At 39.0% G+C, this 27,601-nt stretch overlaps 1 protein-coding gene across 1 annotated transcript in view; it reads right to left on the reverse strand.

The window, feature by feature from the left end:
• Positions 1–998: 998 nt before the first annotated feature.
• LOC150081734 (RYamide receptor-like) overlaps positions 999–27,601 on the reverse strand; it is a 183,531-nt gene continuing 156,928 nt past the window's right edge. Inside the window, exon 5 of the mRNA XM_090380299.1 lies at positions 999–1,226. Coding sequence (XP_090236425.1) covers positions 999–1,226 — 228 coding nt within the window. The remainder of the gene's footprint in view (positions 1,227–27,601) is intronic.

Here is a 27,601-nt window from a genome sequence, read left to right on the forward strand (position 1 = left end):
TCATTCTAATAATGCTGAAATCATTTCTCCTGTCTTTCTTAATAATGAACTAGCCGAAAAAGTATTTATGACTTTCATAGGTCCTCAGAATTTTTAACACCAACTCTTATTTCACTGATTACATGCATTCCTCGTGAGCCAATATTTGCCACATTCCTTTATTAACAATTTCGCTTTAATACCATCCAATAACCAGCAATCCAAACTATCCACCGGAAATGTGCAACTAACTAGCTTCATGAAAGAGGACTGTTTTTCTAAGGCACAAAATAATGCTGAAACTAATATATAAAAACTAAAAAGAATATGTCTTTCCAGCCTATTAACTACGTCAACCCTGTGAAAAACTAATAAGATCCCTTTTAAATTTTAATGATGGAAGCCATTAAAATTTAAAAGGAAAAAACTAAAAATAAAAAATAATGAAGATTAGTGATCATATTAATGATCTTCCTTTTCTATCCAAAGTCAGTGAACTCAGAATTCTAATTCTGAGTTCAAGTATCCACATCGTTGGGGTATGTGTTCGGCACGTGCCTGTCCTAATCAACTTTATGGTGAGCAGAGAAGGCCGTAGTAGAATATTCTAGTGTTCAGAAAGAGGTATTGGTCCTCACGTATTCTATTTACGAGGTAGTTATCCTAGTTGCGCTCTTCCTATAGTTTTTCTACATCTTCCTGGGACGCCTGCGAACAAAACTCTTGCGTTACACGTGCACTGAGTTCGCCCGATCTAAATCAAACTATCGAAAATATTTTCTACGTTTCTTCGCCTATTTCTCTTTTATAAATTAAAAATTTAAAAGTAAAGAGAGAGAGAGCGACTCTATCTGTACGACAGACACGTATCCAAACATCTTGACAGTGAAAATTGGCTTTTTGTTGCTTTAGAAAATATTATGGAATATTTCTGAACACATGAGGAAAAATTATTCTGACAAGTCCGCACAACAATTTAACAGTACGTAAGTGCTACACAAGGCCTCTTCTGTCCTGGTCTAGTCTAGTCCAGCCACCATAATGGTACCACCGAGTGGCAGCTGGAGGCGTCGCAGTGCTGGTGGATAGCCATAGTTATTTTTGATTGGGTAACTGTTTGTTGACAAAATGACGGTGGTAGTATTGAAGGAACCTCCATAGCTGCTGCGAGCTGCTGGTGTCAGACTACGAGTTCTCTTTGGCGAGGCAATCGGACAACAGCAATAAACCAGCTGTTTGAGGTCTGTCTGGAAAAAGAAAGCAAAGAAGCAAAGACAATGAGAATATGTTGAAACAAACAGTATATGATTAAATAATATAGATATGTACACAATATATTAATTACTTTATGTATTTCTGTCCAAAGTTAACAGGGGAGAAACAGAATCAGGCAAATAGATTTTAAGTCACAGAAGATCACAAAAAGAGTACATTTCAAATAAGATCACAAAATGGACATATTTCAAAGTAGGAAGTTTGTTGTAACCATTTTTTAAGCGTTCAACTGATGAAAGCGTGATATGAAGAACTGCATGCTGTGTACGTGATATCATATACTAAGTTACTCTGGAATGCACTAATCGGCCCATGGAAGTGTTGTGATTTAAAAATAGTCTCAAGTTTAGAGATATATTTTGTAGCAATTTTATATTCAGTTTTTTTAAATATTTTTATCAGAGTTTTATGCCATTTGAGCAATGGTATAAAAATGCTTTTTTTCTTGAATTTTATCGCAGCTTAACTCATTCCTAGTATGTCTAGAATCAGACTATTGGGATACATATTGGGATTTCACTTCGAAACCTATCTGTCAGAATCAGGGTATGAACGTCTATGGTTCTGTTGCGTCTCCATTCCAATTTATAAAAGAAATATTTTTCGTGAAATTTAGAGAAAGGAAATATTTTGACTTTTTGTTTTAAAATGACAATCTCGGAGAAATTTGAGAATAAAAATATAACTTTTATTAACTAAATTATAATTATTTGAATTGCAACTACGAGTATATTTGTCTTTTTACAAGAAACAAAATAACAATACAATAATTTTAATGATTTTTGTCAGATCATTTGGTCAATGATCTGACAAAATTATGGAAAGATCAAGATCTGCCCCTAAAGACGAAACTGAGAATCATTGATTTGTTAATTTTTTTCGTTGCCACTTATGGATGCGAAGGATGGAATCTGAAAAGAGTTGACAGGAAGAAAATTGAGACATTTGAAATGCGGAAACAGGAGAATACTGCGTATTTCATACATGGATTGAAGAGCAAATGAGTGGGTATTGAATAAAATTGTCAGATCTAAAATTCTTCTTCATAGCATCAACAAAAGAAAACTCTAATTTTTTTGGCCATATAGTAAGAAGGGAAAACTTTTTGTTGAAGAATATAATGGAATGAAAATTCGAGGGGAAGAGGTTCAGAGAAAGACCTGCAAGTAGGTGGAAGGATGGAATCAGTGAACTTCTGGGTATGATACTTTGCGATGTTGCTCGTAAGAGCATATGATCGATGCAGTTGGAGGGATTTGTTGGTGGCCACAACAGCTCCTCAGGGAGCTATGTGACTGGAAAAAGAAGAAGAAGACCATACAGTAAGAGATTTAAAATTTTGTAGTTCATTCATTGATTTGCTAGGCACTGTGTTTCGCACATCTCCCACATTTGACTCAAATACGTGCCTCTGGTTGATAGTATTTAGCTTTTACACTGTCAGTACGACTTTATCATCGAATACCACTTAATAAATAACAATTTTATTAAAAAAAAAATTTTGGTTCCCAGCGCTTCACATCACTTAGCGACCGGAGCAATTGTCCTAAAGCCGGCCCTGGTCAGAATCTAATTTTCTCATTTTTGAAGAAATTAAAGTGGTGCAATGTTTATATGCTGTTTAAAACTGATTAAATAAGACAGACCATTTTGAATTCAAAGGGGTGATAGGTAACAACATATCAGGAGTAATTAGTTACCGGCATATTTTAAAATCCAGATATGTTCCGTTTCTAGTTATTGTCAAATGAAAGAAATTTAGGGAACTTTTTCTAAAGTAATTTTAATTGGGTGTGTCTGTATTCTTAAACGTATTTCTAATATTACATATAGATATCTATATGTAATATTAGAAATGCGTTTAGGAATATTAGAAATATTAGAATCTGTGACATCGTCTACCTCTAATTACCTCTATAGTGCACAATATGAGGGATAAAAGGATTGTATAAATTTTTCAGTTTTAGCTAAATATAATTCTGATAAAATGCTACTTTATATTTATATCCATAGGTATGGCAACAATTTGCTTAAAAGCCTGATTTTCAAAGCCGATGCACAGGGAACAAAATAATGGAAACACCTGATAGTTAGTACACCGGACCGGACCGAACCTGTTGGTAACTCTCTAGGAGGCTTTCGGTTCAGCTAGTGTATAATCTTGCTACCTCTACCCTGCCAAATAGTGACCGGAGGGAGTCTGAGTAGTGTTTATGGGGGGGAGGGATTGTCGAGGCCACGTTATGTTACGGATCTGGATATATTCTTACCATGTGTTCATCCTATCCAAAAATTTCATCACTTCATATAGCCCCCTACTTTCTCTTACCACTGAATACACCATGATTTGTCAAACTAATGGAACAAACTTATGTGTGAAAAGATCTAAACCTCCTAAACACTTCCTAATTCATTTCACAAATATACGTGGTCTCAGTCCTAATCTCAATGATGTCCATTTCCACTTACAGTCTGCCAAACCCCATGTATTTTTCTGACAGAATCTCAGTTATCGGCTAATTCAACCACTGCTCATCTCAGTTGCCCAAATTATTCGCTGTATGATTATTTTCGCCTCAAAGATGGTAGTTGTGCATATGTTCGTTCCGATTTCCCTGTCAGAGACTTCGTAATTTGGAATCTCCTCTTTTCGATCTTCTCTGGCTTAAAATCTCTCTCTATCTCATTCTGTCAAATTCATCTGTTGTCTCTACCGTTCTCCTAACTCTACAAATCATTTGGAACTCTGACTTCTTCTCTTTGCAACTTGACTTTCTCTAGTCCAACTTTCCTAACAGTGAAGTAATTTTCCTTGGTGATTTTAATGTTCACAACTCCAGCTGGCTTTTCTAGTCACACAGTCCCAGCTGGTAGAGATGCTGAAGCTTTTGATATTACTGATGACCTTGCACAGATTGTTTATTTACTTACCAGAATACCAGACAATCCTAACCATAGCCAACCCCCTTGATCTTTTTCTCACAAACAACTCTTCTAAGTACTCAGTCGAAGTGAATGCTCCATTAGGCACCACATATCATAACTTGGTGATTGTCTCTTCTCCAATGGAGCCTTTATCTCATGGCTATTCCCAGCCTCGTATTGTTTGACATTACAAGAATGCAGAATGGGATGACCTGCGAGATTTCTTTTCTTCTTTTCACTGGTTGGAATACTATTTCAAAACTCCTGATGTCAATATTTGCTCTTATCGTGTCAGTGAAAATATTCTTGCAGGAATGGAATCCTTTATTCCACACTCCATCTTAAAATCTCGTCATTTATCTAAACCCTGGTTTTCCAATAAATATGCTAAGGCTGTCAAGAAAAGAATGTTGCATATCTTAATTAGCTTGTTTCCAATTCTTGAGTCTCATTTTCTGCCTACACCAGAGCTCGCAACAATTGTAAAGCAGTAATCAATCAGTCCAAACTAGATTTTGACAGGCTAAGAGTAGAAAACTTGCTTCTTGCCCTAATCATAGCCGAGCATTCTGGTCTCTTGCCAAAGCTATTTGCCCATCCCGGCTCCCACCTTTATCAAAACCAGATGGTTCTATTTTCACTTCAGCCAAGCATAAAGCTGACCTGCTAGCATCCCAATTTTATTCCAGCTCACTTATTAAGGTAAAACACCTTCCACCATTTCCAGCACGCCCCATTCAATGCCTCCTGGATGTCAGAAGGATTTTGACCAATCTTGATGCTAAGAAAGCTCCACGTCCCGATGGTATTTCTCCACTTGTGTTCAAAACCTGCGCTTCTGAACTTACTTCTGTTCTTCGCCGCCTTTTTTCACTTTCTTATTCTAAAAGAATTTTTCCTTGTGCTTGGAAATTTGCTCATATCCAGCCAGTTCGTGAAAAGGGTGACAAATCCCTCCCATCCAATTATCGTCCCATTGCAATTACTTCTACTCTTTCTAAAGTAATGGAGAAATCAATTAACCGCCAACTCATAAACTATCTAGAAACCTTCCGTCTGATCAACTATCGCCAGTATGGATTCCGTCAGTGTCGATCCAATGCTGATATTCTGGCTTATATTATCCATTTATGGACAAATTCAATGGAAAGGTTCGGTGAAACACAAGCAGTTGCTCTTGACATCTCAAAGTCTTTCGATCGTGTTTGGCATAAAGGTCTTCTAAACAAGCTTCCATCTTATGGTTTGGCAACTGTTTTTTGTATTTGGTTATCCAGTTTTCTCTCTGACCGCTCATTAAGGGTAATGGTAGACGGCTCTCTATCTTCTAAGTTGTCCACTAATGCTGGTGTCTCTCAAGATTCAGTTCTTTCCCCCACTCTTTTCCTCTTGTATATTAATGACCTTCTTCGATTGACCGGAAATCCTATCCATAGTTTTGCTGATGATAGCACATTACATTCCACTTTCCAGTTTGAGAAGCCTAGCCCTGCTCGATCAGCTTCAACTTCTCGAACATCCGCTACCAATTCTTTAAATGCCGATCTTCGGCTAATATTCCAGTGGGGCAAAGACAACTTAGTTGTTTTCAATCCTTCTAAATCCCAGTCCTGTATTATATCTTGCAGAAAGGATTCTTCTGCTCCTATGCTTATCTTTGGTGACAAACCGATTTCCAAGCAAAATTATACTCTTTTTGTATCATACGCAAAATGATCTCTTTTACGGATGATCCTGACTTCTAAACTCTCTCTTGGCACAAGCACATTACATATAGGTACTTTTCTTCAAAACCAAGAAATTCCCAAGAATAATTAGTTAGTAGATGAGTGACAAGTTCTTGGAAATTTAGCTTGCTCTCTAATATCAGGCCCAGAAATCTGATGCTATTAATCAGTGGTATCGGACTATTGTTTAGTTTTTGTAATTCTGGATCGGGGTGAAGGGCACATCACTTACAAAAGTGAATGGTGGTAGATTTCAGCTCTTCTATTCCATATACATTGCATGAGGTCCAGAATTCAATTTTGTTTATGGCAAACTGCAGTTGACGTTCTATAGTGTTCATGCTTTACGACTGGCAGGAGATGGCGAGGTCATCCTGTAAAAGAGTACACTCTTACAAGTATAATGAAAAATATTTATTTATCTGAAATAAATTAATGAATGGCAGGAAAATTGGGGAATTATTAATGTTTGAATATTAAGTTTCCATATGGCAAATATTAAGGTTTGAAAATACTGTATTTAGAAATAGGGAGGTTATAAATGTGTGAAGTAAACAGCAGCTAAGTGGATACAAGAAGTATAAAGCAATTCAAAGATGGTGAACTGAGAGTAAACAAAAACAGTGGTCCATACTAGAGAAGGAGTGGTCATTTGCGGATCAGCGAGAAAGGGTTACTAGGAGCAAAAACAACAGGACCAAGTATGAAGCGCCTTTGTTTTAAGCCGCACCTCGAAAACAGGCAGTGATTGATTGGACAGTCTGGAGTTCGCGTCGAAAAAGACCGCGCCAGAATGGTGATTTACTTAAGGCATAAAATATAGGAGTTAAACAGGTAAAAACCGGGTTTCCCAATACGCTTGCAATTTTCTGAGCTTTTGAAGAGGAATCACTAGTACTTAATTTTGGGGTCACCGGAACTGAATAGAAGACGGTCCACCGTTTATGTTTTCTTTCTACCGGAGAGTCCATATCAGTTGTGGATGTTATCAAGAAATTTGCAACCTACTTCCCAAACACCATTCTTGCCACTTTCAACAGATGCCTAATGGAAGGTCACTTTCCTGCTATCTGGAAGGAGGCATGCCTTTAACTCATCTTGAAGAACCCAGACAAACCACCTGAAGAGCCAAAATCTTACAGGCCAATTGCTCTCTTGCCAGTCCTCGGCAACTTCTGGAAAGGCTTCTCAACAGGTTGACAAAATGCTACTTTAAAGAAAACCTCATTTCTCCACTTCACTACGGTTTCAAATCTGGTTGCAGCACTAAAGATGCTCTTGTTAAATTAATATCTACTGCTTCAAGCACTCAAGCCAAGTATGCGCTAGCCATCACAGTTGACTTTGCTGGAGCATTTGATCGGCTGTGGTGGCCAAGTATTCTCAGAAGACTCTGCCAAGCAAAAGCACCACTCAACCATTATAGCTGTGTCAAGGAGTACCTGAGACACCGCACTGTCCATGTTAGTACCAGGTACAAGTCTGTCACTAGCCAGGTCTCCGGGGGCCTCCGTAGCCAGGTTGGAAGGAGCAGCAATGCGTAGCACATGCTTCTTGATTAGACCGGGGTTCGAGCCCGTCACCACCAAATACAGAGGATGCAGAAAGGTCATGGAATGACCACCGCATATCCCGGAGCAATATGGCCTTAGTTGCTAATGCTCCTAAAAACCAAATAACAAACAAACAAACAAACAAACAAACAGCCAGGTCTCCCAAGGCTGTCTCCAGGGCTCGGTCCTGGGCCTTTCTTTTGGTCCATCGTCCTGGACGAGTTCCTTGCGATGGACTTGGGGATGACTCAACCCCTTGCGTTTGCTGACGATTTGATTTTCGGGGTGCATGGTGACACAAGAGCTGATCTAGAGGAGCGCGCAAATTGCGCACTAACTAAGCTCCAAGATTGGGCGACCATTCATCAACTAAAGATCTCGGGAGAGAAAACAAAATCTATATTGCTCAAGAGAACGCTCCAATTACGAAGACCACCGGTTATCAAAATTTACAACACATCCATAAGATTTTACCCAGAAATCAAATATTTAGGAATCGTCTTAGATATGAAGCTAAATTTCCACCCTCACTTGATATATATGTCAGAAAAAATAAAACAAAATACTCGGCCATGATCATCCTTATAAGTCGTGCAGACTGGGGCCTTAAGCGCTGGGCTCTGGCCCTTATCTCTAATGCCATATTTTTTTCCCAATAGTTTGCTATGGAGCCTCAGTATGGTATACTAGGGCCTCCCTCGACCGAAATCACCGGAAACTAGACTCCGTACAGCGTTCTATGCTCCTTGCCGTAACAAGGGCGTGCCTTACAGTAAGCACCCCAGCTCTACAGGTGCTAGCTGGATGCATACTCTACACCTAGAGGTAATAAGAAGAGGATCGTATCAACGATTGAAGAAGTGTATTCCCACCGAAACAGCAGGCATCACTCTTAACCTTGATAATAACCCCAAACAGGAAAGGAAGAGAATCTCTGAAATTATGTACAGGACCTGGCAAGAGACATGGGACACCGCCAACAAAGGAATAATAAACAAAAAGTTCATTCCCTCTGTGAACCTCATCAGTCAAAAGCTTCCTCCATTGTACTCATCAGCCTCCATACTACATTTCTCTTGACAGGCCACGGACCCTTCAAAGTGGAGCTAACATCCCTAGGCATTGAAGATCCACTGTGTCACTGCGGGGTTGAAGAAACGTGGGATCACGTAATGTATGACTGCCATGAATATGAGGCGTTCCGGCTAAGGTTTGCCACTAAAATCCAAGATAATCCCCGGCATTGTGAACACCTGATTAAATGGACAAGCTGCGCTATGCCGCATTTACAGAGTTTACGTAGTCTGTCTTCACGGCTAGACGGGTTAGGCACCTAAACACCACCCACTGAAGATCAAAATAAGAAACTTCCTGGATATGACAGTCCTCTCAGAGAGAAAAAAAAAAAATCTTCCTTCGTTCGTCCCAGGCGGGAACAACCACCAGCACAGCTCACCTGCTGTCATTAGGCCTCCCTAGCCACGCTGCCTTGCATGGCCCTTTGCCTCCACTCCCCAGGTGGGAAGGGAGGTTACCCCTCGCCGCCCCTCTTTTTCATTCTGGTGGGGCATGGGCCTGCTCCACACTTGGGGTCATCTTCCCTATGGACCCCGTATCTCTATCTTTTCCCCCAGTCTTCAGTCTCCCTCCCCTTCTCTAACTAACAACTAGCGTCCGAATCAACTCCAAATTGCTTGAGCCTACACCCAAAAACTTAATAACATCAAATCGCCCAACTAGTACTCCTTTTGTTTTGGCTGATCCCTATCTATAGCGGTTTTTTTTTTTTTTTTTTTTTAGGTCCTTGCCACTGAAATCTCAGAAAATTAGGTGGCAGGAGTGCCAGAGTAAATAACTATTATACTGGTGTACTGGTCTGCCTCCACGGGGCAGAGTGGGACAACGTTGGGTCCCATTAGGGGCCCGCGGCTAAATGACCAGAGGAACAACGGTACATGACATTACACATGTACAAAATCCATACACTTTAAACCTCTGGCATTGACAGTGTTCTGTTTCACACTCACAATGTATAGCACGCGAAGATGGGGGAAGCCCCTGGTGCCGTTTTATACTAAACACACTCTACACTCTGTGTGAAACTGGTTGTCTGTACTAAAGTTTTCCTAGCAAATGGATTGGTACACGTGGCAGTGTGAATGGCGCTCCGCAGCTCTGACTTAATCTCATGTGACTTTTCCTGTTTGTCGTAGAAAACCAACAAAAGTAAATTAACTGGAGAAAAGAATAACTAACGTTCCGGAAAACATTTTGCGAGCAACAGTAGTAAATGTACCAGTTCGATTGAGGAAGTGCACGGAAAATATGAGAGATTATGCAGAAATTTAATAATAAGGATATTTAAAAAGCTTACATAGATATTTAATAAAGATGTATCCATCGATACATCTTTATTAAATGAAGATGCATCCATCGATTTAAAAGCAATTGCATAAATCCTTATGAAATGCTTTGTGCGATTGTCAATTTGGTCAATTAGATGCTGTAAAATAGGAAAGATTTATAAGCATTTGAAAATATCTATTGACGTATATATTTATAGACTTCAAACCATAAACATGAAGTGACACTAAAGGAATAAGTACCAGAGAATCAATGTCGTAATTGACTATATTGTACAGTGCGCAAAATAAACCCCATATTGATTACGCCTAAAATGCAGCGAACAAACAAACGCGATTACTACATGCAATGTTGTAACCGCGATTAAGAGGCAAACGAAATTATATCATAATATAATTTAGTTTCAGCATTCAACCGCAAGCGGGATAAGTTGTTTATGTTATAGTAAGCGAGTTGTTTATGTTATAGTAACAGAGATAGAGTTCTCTGTATTTAATACAGAGAACTCTATCTCTGTTTTTAATAGTTATTAAAAACAGAGATAGAACGCTTAATAGAGCCTAACAAAATTAATGCACTTCAAACAATGACATTAATATGAGACGCGCTGCAATCTAATAACGACAGACAAGTCCTTGAATTTATAAACGGCCTCTATCAACCACAAGCCTACAAGATAAGGAAATAGCACAAAGTGGTTCACTCTTTGTTGGGATGTAACTTGCATAATGTCAGTTACTCAGGTTAAATGATATTTTATTTTCAAGTACCAAATACTGAAACTATTTCAAGCATCACTGTTGAAATTAGACAGAAATGAAACTACAGTGAATGGAGATTCTATAGCTGGGGGGTATTTAAATTATGATTGTTGGCTTATTTACTGACGTCTTTCTATATTTTTAAATAATTTGAAAACAACTGCCAATTAAACTTAACTAGCTATTTTATTCATTCTGCTAAGTATTAAAGGCCTTAAAGGGGGTACCCTAGCGAACTTTGAAAAATTATATAAAAGAAACGAAACAACTCATTCAATTACCGCTATAGCAGACCCATTTTGCAACAACTGGGCATTCCAGTATATGAAAATAAATTCCGTATACATTGAGTTGGCTTTGCATTAGCAACACCCCGTTGTGTAGGAATTTACTAGTCCGTGACACTCGTGAGACTCAAAGTCGGGAACACTGATATAAGATTGTTAGTCTGCCAGGTGCCGGCACCCAACACTCTACATACATACACTTGCTGGCCTTGGCTTTTTTTCTTTTTCAGATGCTACAGCGGCATATAGGAGAAACCCTGGAGACTACAATTAAAACAAACACACCTTGACCTTGTAGTTTGCACATGTGGGGATCAGTTTGTGAGTGGCTGCGCGTAAGAATGGGTCGGCGTTGAGATCTTTCCGATTTCGAATGTCTAATGATTGTTAGGGTGCAAGGCGTGCAGGTGGCAGTACTCTGACAAGAGCCAACAAGGTTAAGTGCCCCAGTTCTGTGGTGTCACGAGTCTACCGTGACTTGCTGAATAGTGGTTCATCAACCATCCACAGGTCACACGTAGGACAACTACTGTGGTAGACGCCTATGGTGAGGGTCTTGTGTCTCGTGTTGCAACATAGGAACGAACCCAGTAGGACGTAGGAATAGCAAAACCAATATCCACATGGAGTATGTGCAGACATTAGCTCGTAGAAGCTATGGCAATCAATGGCTGGATGGGAACGCTTACCTTTCTATCGTTACCTATTAAGTACACCCTTTCATGATGAAGTGTATCCACACAATTCCGGCGTCTATTAAAAAGACAACTTTGCATGCCACAAGGCCTGGCAGGTTGCTTACTGTTTCAGGAAGGCGATAATGAAGTTTTCAGCTTCCTATGGCCGCTCGACTCGCACTACCCACCTAACAATGTGTTCGCACATTGTTAGGTGGGTAATACTGGACACACTGTGCAACGCGTGGGTAACAAACCACTGGACATCCTGGAACACCTTATGGAGCCCATGCCAAGACGTGTACGGGCTGTATTATGGCACAAATTGGTGCAATGAGATATTAAATAAGTATATATTACCACCTGGAGTGTAAATAACAAATACGAAACTGCAAACTGAAATGGCGAGGCGGGGACAACGCATGCCTGTAATTTATACCATAAATTACGAATTTTCAAATCAAGTTTCAAAGCCGGAACAGAATGAGCAATAAACCAAAATAGAGCTAAATGGTCTTCGTAACAATAATCAAAGTAGTAGGATGATGGCGTGCAAAAACACATTCACATTTTTTTGAAATATTTTTTCGTCAAAAATTTCTTTGCCAAAACCCATCATTAATTGTTGATACAGGAAAATAGTTATGGAAGGCTGGATTACCACGCATTCTTTTGTAGAGTTGAGTTTGGTGGGAGCGGGTTTAACACTGATGTTTGTTGGCAGGAAAAGAGGAAATCTTTACAGAGTGATAAAATTCGCATCATAAGTGCATTTGTTTGTAACTGTAACATCAAAAGTGCATTTGTTTGTTTGTCTCTGAAACCGAAATCTGTCGTTTTGATATGCAACAATTGTTTGTAACACTGACCAAGGATACAATTAGGGAAAAAAAAAGAGTTTATTTTGTGTGAAAACATCTATGGTGGCAGTAGAGTAAACCTGTTTAAATTTTTGAATGGTTTGATCGAAACTTACTTACGCTGCTTAGAAGGTTGTTGATAAAAATCTTGAGAAGCAGATTTTATTAAAATCTGAATTTTATTCTTCCATAATATTACTACCCGCTGCTTATTCTACCGAATCAATGTTAGTGACTGAGCTAGTATCGTTGGCGCCATTTAGGAAGTGACGTCATTTGCGCCATATAAAATCTAACAGCCACCTAATAGGAAGTTACGTTATTTGCGTCATGTCCATAAAAAAATTAGTGAAAAATGATTAACACCACATTTTTTTACTGTTTTCAGGAGGGAAATTGTAACATTTAGAACGAAATGAAATATAAGCGGGCAATTGAAAAGGTAAAGGAGATTTATTGTTTCAATGACAACAAAACGTACAGACAACAAACCGGTGCCATTGTTTTTCGAAGTAATGGCCTTCCTTCTCCAAATAATACAATTATTTGAAAATAATTCTTCAGTGTTTTTTTTTTAATTTGAGGATACTTTTGGGCTTTGTTTAGGTTAACTTAGTAGCAAACATATCGAGAAACCATTATAATGAGCATTTCTTTGTTTCATTACCTCTCGCTATTAGTTTCCTTTTACTGCACTTCTCTTTCTAATATTCAAGTTTGTTTAGTAGATTCCTCCTTGTTATCGGATGCTTCATTTTTAAACCCTGAGGTATCTCTTATGCGTCCGTCTCTCTCTCTCTTTCTCTCTCTTGTACTGACTTCACTACTGTTGCATTTTCAGCAATTTTTCGAAAGTTGAAAGGTTCGCAAGCTGATGTGCTAATTAGCGCAAAAATTAGAAACATCAAAGGAGGTAACTCTAGATATTTCCGAATGTCAATAGTAATTAACTTTCCAGCAATGCAGCTACAGCCTGCAGTCAACCGATAAGGCATCTCCTTACAATATCTTTCAATTATAAAGCGATCCATTTTTCTTTGTACCTAACTGTTCCCCAAGGTATACAGTAAACGCGAAGAATTCGAAATATTTTCTCTTTTGTCACACGGTGAAAAATTTCGTAAATATTTCACAAGTCAACATTATTTATGCAAATGAACTACTGTTACAGTAAATTGTTAAAATATACAATAAGAAGGCACCAAATAATTCGAAATCTCAAAAACAAAATTCAGAATCTCACATAACAAATAATTCAAAATTTCATATAATAAAATAATTCAAAATATTAAATTATTTTGATAATTTAAAATTAGATTAATCTTAAATTATCAATTTTAAATTAATATATCAATAATTTATTTCGATACGTCCATTTAAAATTAATATATTTAATAGATCAAATATTATCAATTTTAAATTAAAATTAGATGGTTTCAATGAACGACAAACGTAATCAGACAAAGAGGTACCATTATTTTCGAAGTAATGGCCTTCCTTCTCCAAACAATACAATTATTTGAAAATAATGCTTCACTGTTTCTTTTAATTTGATATTCTGATAACACAAGTTTACACAATTGTTCCATATAATGTATTTTCCAAAATAGGGCAATTCTGAGTGGTATTTATTATTTACTGCGTTATCTGTTCATCGGTTACTTCAAATCTACTTCGGAAAATCTCTTGTGAATGATATGCGTCTCAAGAGATTTTTTGTCACAAATTTCAAATAATATAATATTCCCTCCTCACGAAGCTAAAACACTGCCATCTGCCTAGCACTTTTGTGCCCGTGCTGCTGATATATCTGCTACCCAATGATGCAGATCGTGCAGAAATTCTTCAAAAAAAGATGAGGTTTCTCAGCTGTTACTTTATTCTCGTGAATTTCTCTTTCTAAAATGGAATCGTAGTCCCTGTTGTGTGATCTCATATTTCCATTCGAATCTCCATGGAAATATCAGGTTTTTTTTTTTTTTTTTTTTGTCTGATCTAAGGGGATATTTCATCGTTTTATATAACGGAAGTTTTATTTTATGTTATTTGGAATAACCGAGCACACACTGTTGCTACTTCTGAATCTTCAATATTTTTGCAAGACACTTTCATTTGGTGACTGTTCCAATCAGAAGTAAAACAACACATCGGACGAAGAAAATTTTACACTTCTTAGCTTTTTCAGCATGTTTCTTGTGAATGTTTTCTTATGTAGACTTGAGAAGAAAGCATAAATTGCATCATCATAATTTTTTTCTACGATAATTATAAAATACAGCATCTATATTACAAAACAAATTAATTATTTTTGAAATCCGTATAATCAGAGAATTAAAAACAGCGCGACATAAACAAAAAGGCAATTTAATTATACATAATGTATATTTTCTGTTTGTATTCTGAGATAGGGATGCCAGACGCCCCGAAATGCGAGGGAACAGTCCCACACAACAAAGATTGCCTTGATGGACTAATCACACTGAGAGATTAAGGAACAAAGTTGCCAGAAAATTCACTTGATTTAGGAGAAGTTCATTATGAAGTGAAACATTATTTCAATTCCAACTCCATCGCGCGGTTTGCTTTTTGAGAATGGGGTATTTTACAGTTAACAAAATCCATGAATGCGCCCCGTTTCCTTACTAATTGGAGGTATAGTCGATTCAAATATCCTCACCTTCAATCATAAGTTACATAAAATTGACGATTTTGTCAGTTTACGATCAAGCTGATAACTATAGATAAACTGTAAACCGAGCATACTTATTTTTCTAGCTTTTTCATTACTCCATTTTTCCTCTTCATTGCAAGTACACTGGTGTGCAAAACTTAAGGACCAACACTATTTATAAAGGTTACAACGTTTAGAATCTTTACTTAAGGTACTCTTTACTGATAAGAGTAGATTCAGTCTCAGCAGCGATTCTGGACGTCAGCTGATCTGGCAAGCGGTATCTTGCCAGATCAAAAGCACATAGTATCATCCCGCAAACATCACTGAAAGGGATCAATATGGCGGTCGAGGTGTTCTCGTCTGGGGTGGCGTTATCTTGGATGGACGTACAGAACTCCAGATACTGGAAGGCGGTATTGTAACCGGTGCACGCTACTGTACTGAGGTAATACTTCCCCATGTGGTCTGTTCCGAGGTGCCATTGGCCCCGAGTTCGTGTTTATGAATGATAAATCCAAACCCCATCGCACTGCAGCTGTTGATATGCTTTTGGAAAGTGAGGACATTGTTCGTATGGATTGGCCTGCCCGTTTAACCGATCTAAATCCCATCAAACACATATGGGACGCTCTGGGAAGACGCCTAGCGGCACGTCCACACCCACCAGAAAATGTTCACCAGCTGGAAATGGCGCTGTTAGAGGAATGGACGATTTTACCGCAAGAACTTATCAACAACATTGTTCTAAGTGTGGACAGGTGGTGCAAAGCCTGCATCGACATTAGGGGTAGCCATATCTCCTACTGAGGACCACCTCTTCCCTTTGTTCCACTTTGGGAGTGATGCATCTGTATCATGGCAGCCAGTGCTATGTTGCCATTTTTGAATAAAGTCCCTGTGTACCGTTTTTGTTTCATTTGTTGTGTCGATGTTGTTTCCATCATTTCTGTTCCTCACGAGGTTCCTTTGGTATGCTTTTCCCATATCCAGGCCACTCCTCTAAGAAGCTATAGGTGAAAATCTGACTAGTCCTTAAATTTTGCACACCAGTGTAGTTCAATATATTTTATATATAGTTCTTTAATGTAGTTCAAGCTAATTAATTTTTGTAGGATGAACCGCAGTCCCCAGTGAAATGTCAGCAAACGAAGATATCGACAACGGTTTACATTCAGATTACGAAACAAGAACACCACACAAGAAGTTGAAGACATTTATACGTTTTAACAAAAGTTGGACTTCAAATTTCAATTGGATTCGACCTGGAAAATTTGACTTGATTTGGGTTTTATTAGCGCATTACCAACTAAGGCTATAATCCGCCAAAACCAGGTCATATAAAATAAGACAGTTAAGCTTTAAGTGACCTAACCAATTAGGTCACTATGTCCAGATGTATAATAATACTGGTATAAAAAGTTATAAATTATATAACAATAGAGAAAAGTAACAATGTAACTGATATCAGTAAAAATGTAAATATTAAATGCGATTAACGAGGTTTAGCGATTTTAAATAGGTAAAAACTGCAGATACACGCTGATTGTCAGATAAAATCTGATTGAATATATAAGACTCAGCAAGATGACTAAAAGCAGTAAAATATAAAACAAGTTCCTGTCAAAAAAATGGACACTCACATTAAAACAGGCCTGACGTGGTCAGGAGTGAGAGTGCATAGCACGCGTTCCTTCCTTGAGTGGACCGGGATTTAAGCCCGTGACTATTAAATACGATAAATATTTGTATTGACGATTTATTGTTAACTGTACTGACTTGGTTGTCGTGCCGGAGTATAAACAGAAATTAAAATTTTTTTTTTTTAAACATGGCGAATGGATAAAAAAGTGCCGCAGTTCTCACACATAGGACAGTCATCAGCCCTCAGCAGAAGGTGTAAGGTGACTGTCCCTATGCGGAGGCAAGTTAGAACAACTTGCTTTCTCCGGTTCCTGCGCAGCTAATTATGCTCGTATAATTAGCCTCAATGCACTCACTTCCGCCTCCCTTAAGCTTATAGGGTATATTCCATCAACTCCAGGAGTATTACTGATCTGTAGGCTCGAAAGTTTTTTCATTAAATAATCTTGCGAAATTTCAATATCATTAATTACATATTTTTCAACTTCGCTCCCACAATTTCCCATTGCCACAATATTCGTTTGTAAATATCGATGCAAAATAACTGTTGAGTTCATCTGCAACGGCAACTGGTGTATTTAATACTTTCCCCTATGTAAAGGTTCGATCTGGTTTGTACTTCTCTTCTTGGCATTTATATATGTGAAGAATTCCTTATCCCCCCCCGCCCCCTCTTTGCTCTGTTTGCTAGTGATTTCTCATACACTGCCTTTGCCTGTCGAACCTTTTTTGTGGCTCTATTACACATCACCTTGTAGCTGTTATAGGCTTCAGTACTTTTTATTGCTCTGTAACCTTTCCATGCCACCTTTTTCTGCTCAAGTAATGCGGCAACTTCACTATTCATCCAACTTGGAACCCTTCTCGTGGAGTATTTTTTAATAGTAAATACGCATTCAAGGCATCTGTGATTAATGTTTTAGAAGCATACCACAGTTCATTTGTAGTCATTCTCTACGCAATATCTACTCAGTTAGGCATCGTAGGTGGTAGATGACTTTCATCAACCGGTGAAATACCACCACTTTGCTTATTGGAGGTTTGAAGTGGTGAAACCCATGTTTAGTCTCTAGAGCAAAGTTTCCGGCATCCCCCTCCCATACTTCTCCTTCAACCCATGCACATTACTATGTACTATAGGTTTTGATACCTTTCGTGTTTGGGGTTTTCATAAAAAAAAAATTTTTCCTTTTCTGAAATTATAACCCATTCCTTTGCCTTTTTACTTCTGCTACCTCTCTCTTTATCATCCACCGTAGAACTCCGTGATCACTTCCTGCTACTGGTTCCTCTACTGTCAGCCCTGTTATGTCATCTGATTCATGTGTGATGATGAGGTCTAGGATATTCTTTTCTCTAGTACTTTCCCTGACATGTTGATACAAATAACAGTCATCTAGTTGATTTAAAAATTTTGTTCCCCATGTCGAGTTTCCTTCCCATTTACTCCAATCAATTAGAGGCAAATTGAAATCACCCATAATAAGGCATTGACGCTTACTTGCCCATTCCATTTGCATGTAGAGGCTTTTGTCATAATCTTCACAATCACCTGGTCTGTAGATTACTGCTACTCGCATTATACCTTTGTTTCCAACTATCTCACACCACACAGATTCTATACTAGCACGTGAAACGTCTGAATCCGGGAAAGCTATCGTCGCACTCAGGCTGCTAGTGATTTTACCCCACCACCCCTTCTATCTGCCCTATTCTTCCTAAATACATTATACAAGCCGTACAGATCATACACCTTTGGTAATTGTGAGTTTTAATGTGGTCCAAGGCTAACTGTATGGCGTACAAATCAGTTGTATATACGTTGCTTTCGTGGGGGAAGCTTCCCAGATATGATGTTATCTGAGTAGTCGGAAGCAGATCGTATAGATGACTCTGACTTCGAACCATCAGTGAAGATAGGCAATAAATCAGAGTATACGGTTCGGTGTGCAGCATAGAGTTATAGACAGTAAGTGGAGTGATGGCCTTACCCTAATGTTAATGGAGAAGTCACACGATAGTACTTGAGCATGCAGCCTGGAACAGAAGAGAAGAGTTTAAGGAAAGTGTTCAATTTGCAATAACTGTATGTATGGTGCATTCGTGCCTTACGTTCTGTGAGACTGATAAATTCTCAGCTCACGACGATCAGGCAAATCTCATTCTTTGTTCAATAAATAAAACCGATATTTAGGATATTAGGGCGAAATTATCGAAAAACAGTTTTCAATTAGAATTCGTAATATTCAAGTTAGGGAAAGCCAAACCGAAAGTATTGAAGAGAAGATGCGAGTGAGCCAATGAGAAGGCAAGAGCCCATGACTAACACAAACTTACTTTCGCTCTGAACAGGGGATCGTAACGGGGATAGAAAGAGTCAGCGAGAACTTCGGCCCCGCGCTAACGATAATAAACAAAAAGCAAGGTTTAGGTTGATAGCGAAACCAGGCTCACACCTGCCTGTGACGCAGACTTGGGCAACCAAAAGAACAGGACTCTGTCATATTTACGACTTTCCCCACTGTCATTGGGAGGGAGCGAAGAATTCCTCATTGTTGAGTAATCAACGAAGAAAAAAGTTAAAGAGGGAAAGTAGCGCTCAAGTCCGAGATATATACAGGAGGGCTGAGTCAGACAAGGGACGGACGAGGACGACGACGGCGTTCACGACAGAGAAGGAGACAGACTCGGACGGAGACAGAGACGGAGAGAGGACACCGAAGAGAGGAGAGTTGGCTCTTCGCAGATAAACATCTAGTCGAAAGATTGCCAGAGCAGCGAGAGACAAAGGGAGAAGGAGCAGAGCGGCCACCAGAAAAGTCGCCCGAAAACCAGTAGAGGACCCCGCCCAGATTTAGCTGAAGAGAAGGAGGCCGTATCACTGAATTCTAGGAGCGAGCAAATTAACTGGTAAGCAATTATATTATTCGTGTGAATGTAACAATCCGAAACCGAAACTAAAATGATAACATGTTCTATGCTTCTTTCCTAACCACAAATGAATTACATGTTAATACACTGTAGGTTAAACGACTAGAATGCTCCCATAGACACGAAAACCCCCATCCTGATGTCCATAAGAAAAGCGCAATATAATCGAGCGTGAGCAAGCGCTGAGTTTCGAATGATGATGGAGGATGCACCAAAAGATAACTAGCAGCCAGGAGAATTAAACACACCCACTCGCGTTTAGCCTCAGAATATGAGGAGTACCAAAAAGGTCTATAAGCATTCTGGATGGTTAACCTAGAATAATCTAGTACACTACAAAAGGTAAGAATTGTGAAGAGTTAATGTTGCAAGACAAATTACAGAATTTCTATGAAGAGAAGAATGTACTAGCTTAATACCTGATTCACACATTGACATTATGAAATGTAACTAATGCCTGGATGCCACTATTTAAACTGATCACTTAAGTAGAGTGCAAGTGTTGTATATTTAGTTTTGTTTGTGTTAATAAATATTGTTATGTGTTTTACTCAGTCTCATCCTCTCTGCCCATATCCAATCACACCAGCACAGGTAAGAACCAACTAAAATAAGTTATTGCGGGGGACCGGGTCGACGCATCGCGATTGTCCGATCCTTTAACACAGCGCTAATCCTTTGCTGCAGTCACAGGGGTTATACAACTTCTGGAGACCGAGGGCGGGGATTTTGTCCTAAAAGATAGTGAGTTGAGTGACTAGACGGAGAAAGGGCGTCGCCCCACAGAAACGAGAGGAAACAAGATGGCGCCTTGAATCGAGCAAGAGAACCAACCCAATCAAGACGTGCCACGTAACCAAAGAGAACAGGGCCATCCACAAGATGATGGCGACGCCTTACAGTTCAATCAGTCATGATAGAGAAAACCATGTAGAGAGACGCTTAAAATCAAAAAATCATAAAACAGCAAAGCAATAGCAGGTTCGTCAAATATTTAAATTTTTTTACGCGAAACGGTGAATTAGAGTTACGAAATAGAATTCGCAGAGGTATCATTCAGTTATCATTCGGTGATGCATTACTATGGTATGGCTATATATATCAGCTGGACGCGCAAATTCATTATTCCAAGGAATGTTTGCAGATTATAATAGCCCTCCTGTGGGAAAACGAAAATTTCTTTCATTGCAACAAAACTTTTCGGCCTTGCTTCCAAAGAACTAGTTTTAAAGAGACTATTGAATAATCACTCGTTTTCCATTAGCACTGACGCGTCAAACAAAGGAAATAAAATCATTTTCGATTATAGTACGATATTTCGATGTCCAAAATAGAATTCAAAATCCATTGATATCGTTTTTCTCATTAGATGCAGGAAATTCTTCAATTATATTCGATACACTAAATCAACATCTTATTGAAAATAAACTTTATTGTAAAAATGTTACAGCTTATGGAGCGGATAATGCATAAAAATAGCGTGTACATGTACACTGCTTTAAAGAAACATGATTAGAACATCATTCCTGCCGGATGTAATAGACATGACTCTGCTAAAATAAAAAACCGTCTAATAGTCTAAGTGTTGATATAGAAGCTGTGGTCGTAAAAATTTTCAATGAATTCAGTCTTCAACTAAGAGAATAACGGAATTGAAAGAATTCTTCGAATGGACAGAAAATGAATCGTGTGAATTGCTATGACACGTGCCAACAAGATGGTTAACGCTTTTGCCAGAAATAAAGGCTACTGGAATTGAGAACCAATCGAATTGTTTCATGAGTAGAAATAGCATTAATGCTTTTTAAAAATGAATTTAGCGTATTTAGGATTTGTCATGGATGCATGTACAGTATTTCAAGGGACACTAAAAATATTCAAGGGAATGAAATACTCATCCCCTTGAATCATGATGAAGTACTACCTTGTTTACTCAATTATGGATAAAATATCAGAGGTCGTTAATTTAAAGAACAAATTAAGAATATTATGGGTCGATTTTTCCTGAAATTATAGTATTCTTTATTCACAAATTTTACAAGGATACGAGTCCCGTTACAGGCATCCAGAGGAATCTGGCAATCTAATTGGAGACATTATATTTACTTACAAAAAAACCGCTAAAACACAGAAAAACTGCATGGAATACATAGACAACCATAGAATACATAGAACACCCATATAATGCATAGAAAATCGACAGAATATATACACTTGTGTGCAAAACTTAAGGACCAACACTATTTCTAAACGTTACAATCACAAAATCTTTACTTAGGGTACTCTTTACTGATGAGAGTAGATTCAGTCTCAGCAGCAATTCTGGACGTCAGCTAATCTGGCGAGAGGTTGGCACACGGTCTCGTCTGGGGAGGCGTAACCTTGGATGGACGTACACAACTACAAGATTAACCGGTAACCGGTGCACCCTAATCCTTCCCCATGTTCGTTTGTTTCGAGGTGCCATTGGCCCTGAGTTCGTATTTATGGATGATAACTTCAAACCCCATCGCACTGCAGCTGTTGATATGCTTTTGGAAAGTGAGAACATTGTTCGTATGGATTGGCCTGCCCGTTCCGCTATCTAAATCCCATCGAACACATATGGGACGCTCTGGGGAGACGCCTAACGGCACGTCAACACCCACCAGAAAATGTTCCCAGCTGAAGATGGTGCTGACAGAGTAATGCACGACGTTACCTCAAGAACTTAACGACATTGTTCTAAGTATAGACAGGCGGTGCAAAGCCTGCATCGACATTAGGGGTGGCCATATCTCCTAATGAGGACAACTTCTTCCCTTTGTTCCATCTTTGGCAGTGATGCATCTGTATCATGGCAGCCAGTGCTATGTTGCCATTTTTGAATAAAGTCCCTCTGTACCGTTTTGTTTCAGTTGTTGTGTCGGTGTTTTTTCCTTCATCATTTTTGTACTCACGAGGTTCCTTTGGTATGCTTTATCCACATCTAGGCCACTCCTATGAGAAGCTACATGTGAAAACGTGACTGGTCCTTAAATTTTGCACGGCAGTGTAGAACCTCCATATATTGCATATAAAATCCATAGAACACAAAGGGCACAGCAAATACATCGCTTTCTCCAACATAAAATTAACCTAAACAGCTTTGAGTTATAGATAATTGCATTTGAACTGAGATAATGATTATATCGATATTGTATTTGAACGGGTTCCTGTGAGATACTGATGATATAGGGCTGTACCATAGAGTACCATCTAGGTATAACCTGATTGAGCCAGTCTGGACATATTTCACTTGGAATCAGTATTAGTTTTAATTACAATTGCAGGAATGCCGACGGCAGGTGTAATATTGATTTTTTTCTTCTTTTTTTTTTTAACTTGTACACTGAATCAATGGGCCAAAGATGAAAATCAATGTCGGCGGAGCTCAATGCACTGATGATGCTGTTGGGAAAATGCAGCTTGAAGTTCGAGGGCATCTGCGGGTTTGAGCAGAGCACTGGAGGGTTTTGAATTGGTGTTGACGACACTTGGTCATCATTGTCCATAATATCATCCAGGTCGGTGTTAGTCCACGCTATGAACCTGAAAGAGTACGTTAGAACTGTGACTGCATAGCTGTTTATGACTTTAACTGTATTCCCTCCGTTTAGCTTTGCTTTCAGCAGGCTTCTGAGTCTCTGATGGTATTTTTCAGTCAGGCAGCCCTTGATCTCCTTTTGCTCTAATTGCTGAGCCTGAATCATCCGCAGGTATTTGTAGGTCTCTCCCCTGTAATGGCTTCGATCTCTTTACCGGTCTGCAGCTGGTAGTTTCGGACAACGAATTTCCAAATTCTATCCTGATATCATTGCTGAATTCATCGGTGATCCGTAGTAATTGCTGGAGTTGCTTCTCAATTGACGCGTAGAGCTCGATGCCATCCATGTACATCATGTGGCAGAAAGTGTTCAGGTTTTTCCTTCCTTCCTTTAGGTTATTTCAATACTTACTATTTTTAACCATGGCGAATAGCGAGTTGAATGCTAGACGGAGTGGTCTCAGGGCATCTCCATGAAAGAGTCTTCTCCTCATGGGAATCGGTCTGGTGGTGAAATTCTCGACATTGATAGTGGTGGTACTCCATTTCGCCATGTTTGCTTCTAGGATGTTTGTCACTGTGGGATTGACTTTGTAGATCTTCAGCGTCTCTATTAGCTTTATGTATTTCCCTTTGTGAACACACCTTTTACAGCCGTTGGCTAGAAGGTGTGTTTACATACTTCAGTTTGAGGAAATTGCCTCAATTTGCTAATTTCTGATGGTTCACAATAATTCTGCCAAATAGGTGTGTATAAAATAATTTAACATGTAGTACAAAAAACGTCATTTATTAATTATGCTATACAACACAAGTTATAACATAACACATTTTATCATTAAGCCACGAAAAAGTTTATATAACTCATTTTTGGGGTCCTCATTTGTATATACATTTAATGATTAGATCTCATAATCATAGTTTAAGTTGGGAAATTATACATGATCATATTCGCTTCTTCATTACAATGAAAGGTCGCTTCATGCTCTCTCAGGTAACAAATGTTATTTGACAAAACAGAGTGTGTGCTACAGCATAAACAGCGCACCTCCTTGAAGAATTCGTCTGAATTACATGATAAGCTGTTTGCTATTTCCATTAGTTACTTTAATTTGGTAATTTCCATGTAGATTTAACCAGTTTAGCAAACAGCCATATTAATATCTTTCTTCATGTCTATAGCATACAGGAACCTCATTTTCAAAGCGAGAAGCCTTTCAAAAAACAAAGAATGTTCACTGAATCCTAACAAAATACGTTACTCCATCCGTCTATTTGATCTTAAGTATAGTTGATACATTTCAAGAGTACATGTATTTTTTGCTTGGTAATTTCTTAATTGAATATTGCTTTGTAATAAACGCCTCCGTAGCCTAGTGGTCAGGAGCGGGAGTGCAGTAGCACAGGCTCTTTGAGTAGACTGGGGATCAAGCCCCTGACTGCTGAATATGGTCGATCTGCCAACCAGCACTGGATCAGCATGGCAGATTATGGTCCATTTCCCTCAGAATGAATTGTTGAGGAGGCTTCCTTCCTGAAGTGGGTTGATAATGGCTGCACTTTACTTTGTAATAAACACCAGTAAACGAGGTAATAAATCTGTATTATTAATGTTTTATATACAGGGTGATTCACTACCAGTGCGACAAACTTGCAGGAGGTGTAGGGGGCACAAACACGAATCGGAATCACATAGCATTGCAGGGTCCGAAATGCCTTCGTCATGTGGGAGGTCGCGTGAACAAAGAAGCAAAAAAAAAAACTCGTTAGTGTAACAGAAATCATTTTAATGACAAGTTTTACATTGGCAAAGAGCCATGCTACAGAAGGTGTTCGAAAGTTTGACCAGAAGCAGTCACACAGGCTTCATAGCGCCGCCGCATGGAATCCCTAACGTTATGGAAGATTCCTGGCGTGTCTCGAATCTCCTCTGGCATCTACAGAGATGCGAGCGACGAGGTCTTCAACTGAATCAACGGGGGTCTCGTACACCAATGTCTTCATTTGACCCTAGCAGAAGAAGTCCAGGCATGATAGGTCCGGCGATATAGCAGGCCAATGAACCGGACCATCACGACCAATCCAATGGTATCCAAATGTAACGTTTAGGTGTTGGCAGACGTCACTGGTGTAATGTGGGGGAGCCCCATCATGCTGGAACCACATTGAGCGGCGCAACGACTGGGGAACATGTGCTTCTTCAATAAGTTCGGGCAGGACTTATAGAAAGATCAAGTATGCCCTACCGTCCAGACGAGGGGGCAGAAGGTACGGTCCAATGAGGTGGTCTCCAACAATGCCGGCCCAAACATTGACAGAGAAACGGCGTTGAGTTGTACGTGTTCGCGTACCATGGGGGTTCTCCAAAGCTCACAAATGGAAGTTATGTTGATTGAAGGTTCTCTCTCTTATGAAACTTGCCTCATCCGTGAACAATACAGACGCAGCAAATGCGCTGTCTGCCGCACTCTGTTGAAGAAACCAAGTAGTAAAAGTCCTGCGGAGTGGATAATCCGCAGGCTTCAATGATTGGACGCGTTCCAGATGGTATGAACTCATTTGGTTTTTTGGCAGTATCCTCCATACAGTAGATTGGGAAATACCCAATCGTTGGCCTATCGCTCGAGTACTCGTACTCAGATTGCCTTCTGCAAGACGTAGGACATTCTCCTCATTGTCTGGCATCCTCGTCGTTCGCTCTCGTTTCATGGTACATCTCGTGAAACAACCAGTCTCACGTAACCTTCTGTGCACACGTGTGAAAATCGTATAATGAGGAGCACGCCTGTGCGGGAAACGTTCCTTGTACAAGCGCAGAGCGGCGCGCCCGTTACAGTCCGCAGCTCCATATGCGAGGTGCATGTCGGCCAGTTCAACGTTTGAATACTCGTCCATCATACTGCCTCGGGAACCGGTTTGCAAATGCTGACTTCCAGCGGGATCGCAGTTCACGCAACCACTCGTTCAACGTCCTCTACCGCATGACGAAGGCTTTCGGACCCTGCAATGCTATGTGATTCCGATTCGTCTTTGTGCCCCCTACACCTCCTGCAAGTTTGTGGCATTGATAGTGAATCACCCTGTATATAGTTAATCTAGGAAAAATACAGAGTTAATGTTTTATTTTCTGAAGCTAAGTGTTTTGGGCGAAATGACAACCTCATTTAAGAATCGCTTCTCGGAAAAGATAAAAACAACAAAATTAACGAAGCAGACCTGATTTAATTATTTTCGAAGATATTTCACACAGGAAAATTATAATGGCTATGTGGAGTATTATCAATTTCACACCAATTAGAGCCCATTTCTTTATTCGCAGAAGACAAATAATAAGATCTCCTTTCGCCATCGCCAGATGTACTTTGTCTTATCTTAACTCGCTTAAGGAAACGACGTTAATGACAACGAAATGCAATTTAAGAACATACATTTAATGTATAGAATTCACTAGTCTTTTTTTTTTTTCACTGGAAATGACCACCAATCGAAAATTTAATCTTATATCTCGTATGAATATTCGTTATCATTCGGAATCCTTGACAGTGTGGCGGAAATTACTAGTCATGAAATATTTCAAATAACCTAATTTATTAGAAATGAAATGTTTTTTTTATGGCAGATAAAGGTGTTCTAATTAAAAGAAAGAAATTTATCATTCATATGAAAATGAAAAGGTTTATTACGAATCTTTGCAGTTTCATTCCAGGAAATAAAATATGCTTTTTAATTAAAAAAAATAAGGACCGCGATGGTCATTAATGAGCAATGGCACATGTAATTATTTTATCATGCAGCAATGTATGTCAGCGAAATAATCAATACAGTATAATCAATACGAAAGACCAAACAGGTAGAGTATTATTTCTAGTCTGAAGATTAATATTACATATAATATCACATTTCGCTAGTACTTTCTGCTAGCTGAAGTGGACAAAAGTCCACTACAGCTAGCAGAAAAAAAAGTCAGAGCCACATTTTATACATTCCATTCTTAAATTTACTCTCTCGGAGCAGCACTGTGTTTGCGATCACAGACCACATATGCCACGTTTCTGTGACTTGTCTTCGATCTGCATACTTCGTGATCTTTTTTCATTTTTTTTTTCAAGAAAAACTATTTCATTTTCATTCTCTGTAGAAAAGGTCTGGATTCGTTGCAATCACGTTAAGCTTTGAGGACAAATGGGCCTGTTGTACTGGTGTCCATGGTGAGAGAAAAATTAAGTGTTAACCAGTAAAACAATTTAATTGTAAATAGATACAGAATACATTAGATACTGTAGCTTTCGAGACAAATCGTCTCTCTTTTTCAACATAATTTAAACTTAAAACGGACACAGTTATGCGTGCAGTGAGGCGCGTAAAGGCACGTCATTCAATCA

This window comes from Mastigoproctus giganteus, chromosome 8 (genome assembly GCF_048544385.1).
Source record: "Mastigoproctus giganteus isolate SK-2022 chromosome 8, ASM4854438v1, whole genome shotgun sequence".
Classification (NCBI taxonomy): domain Eukaryota; kingdom Metazoa; phylum Arthropoda; class Arachnida; order Uropygi; family Thelyphonidae; genus Mastigoproctus; species Mastigoproctus giganteus.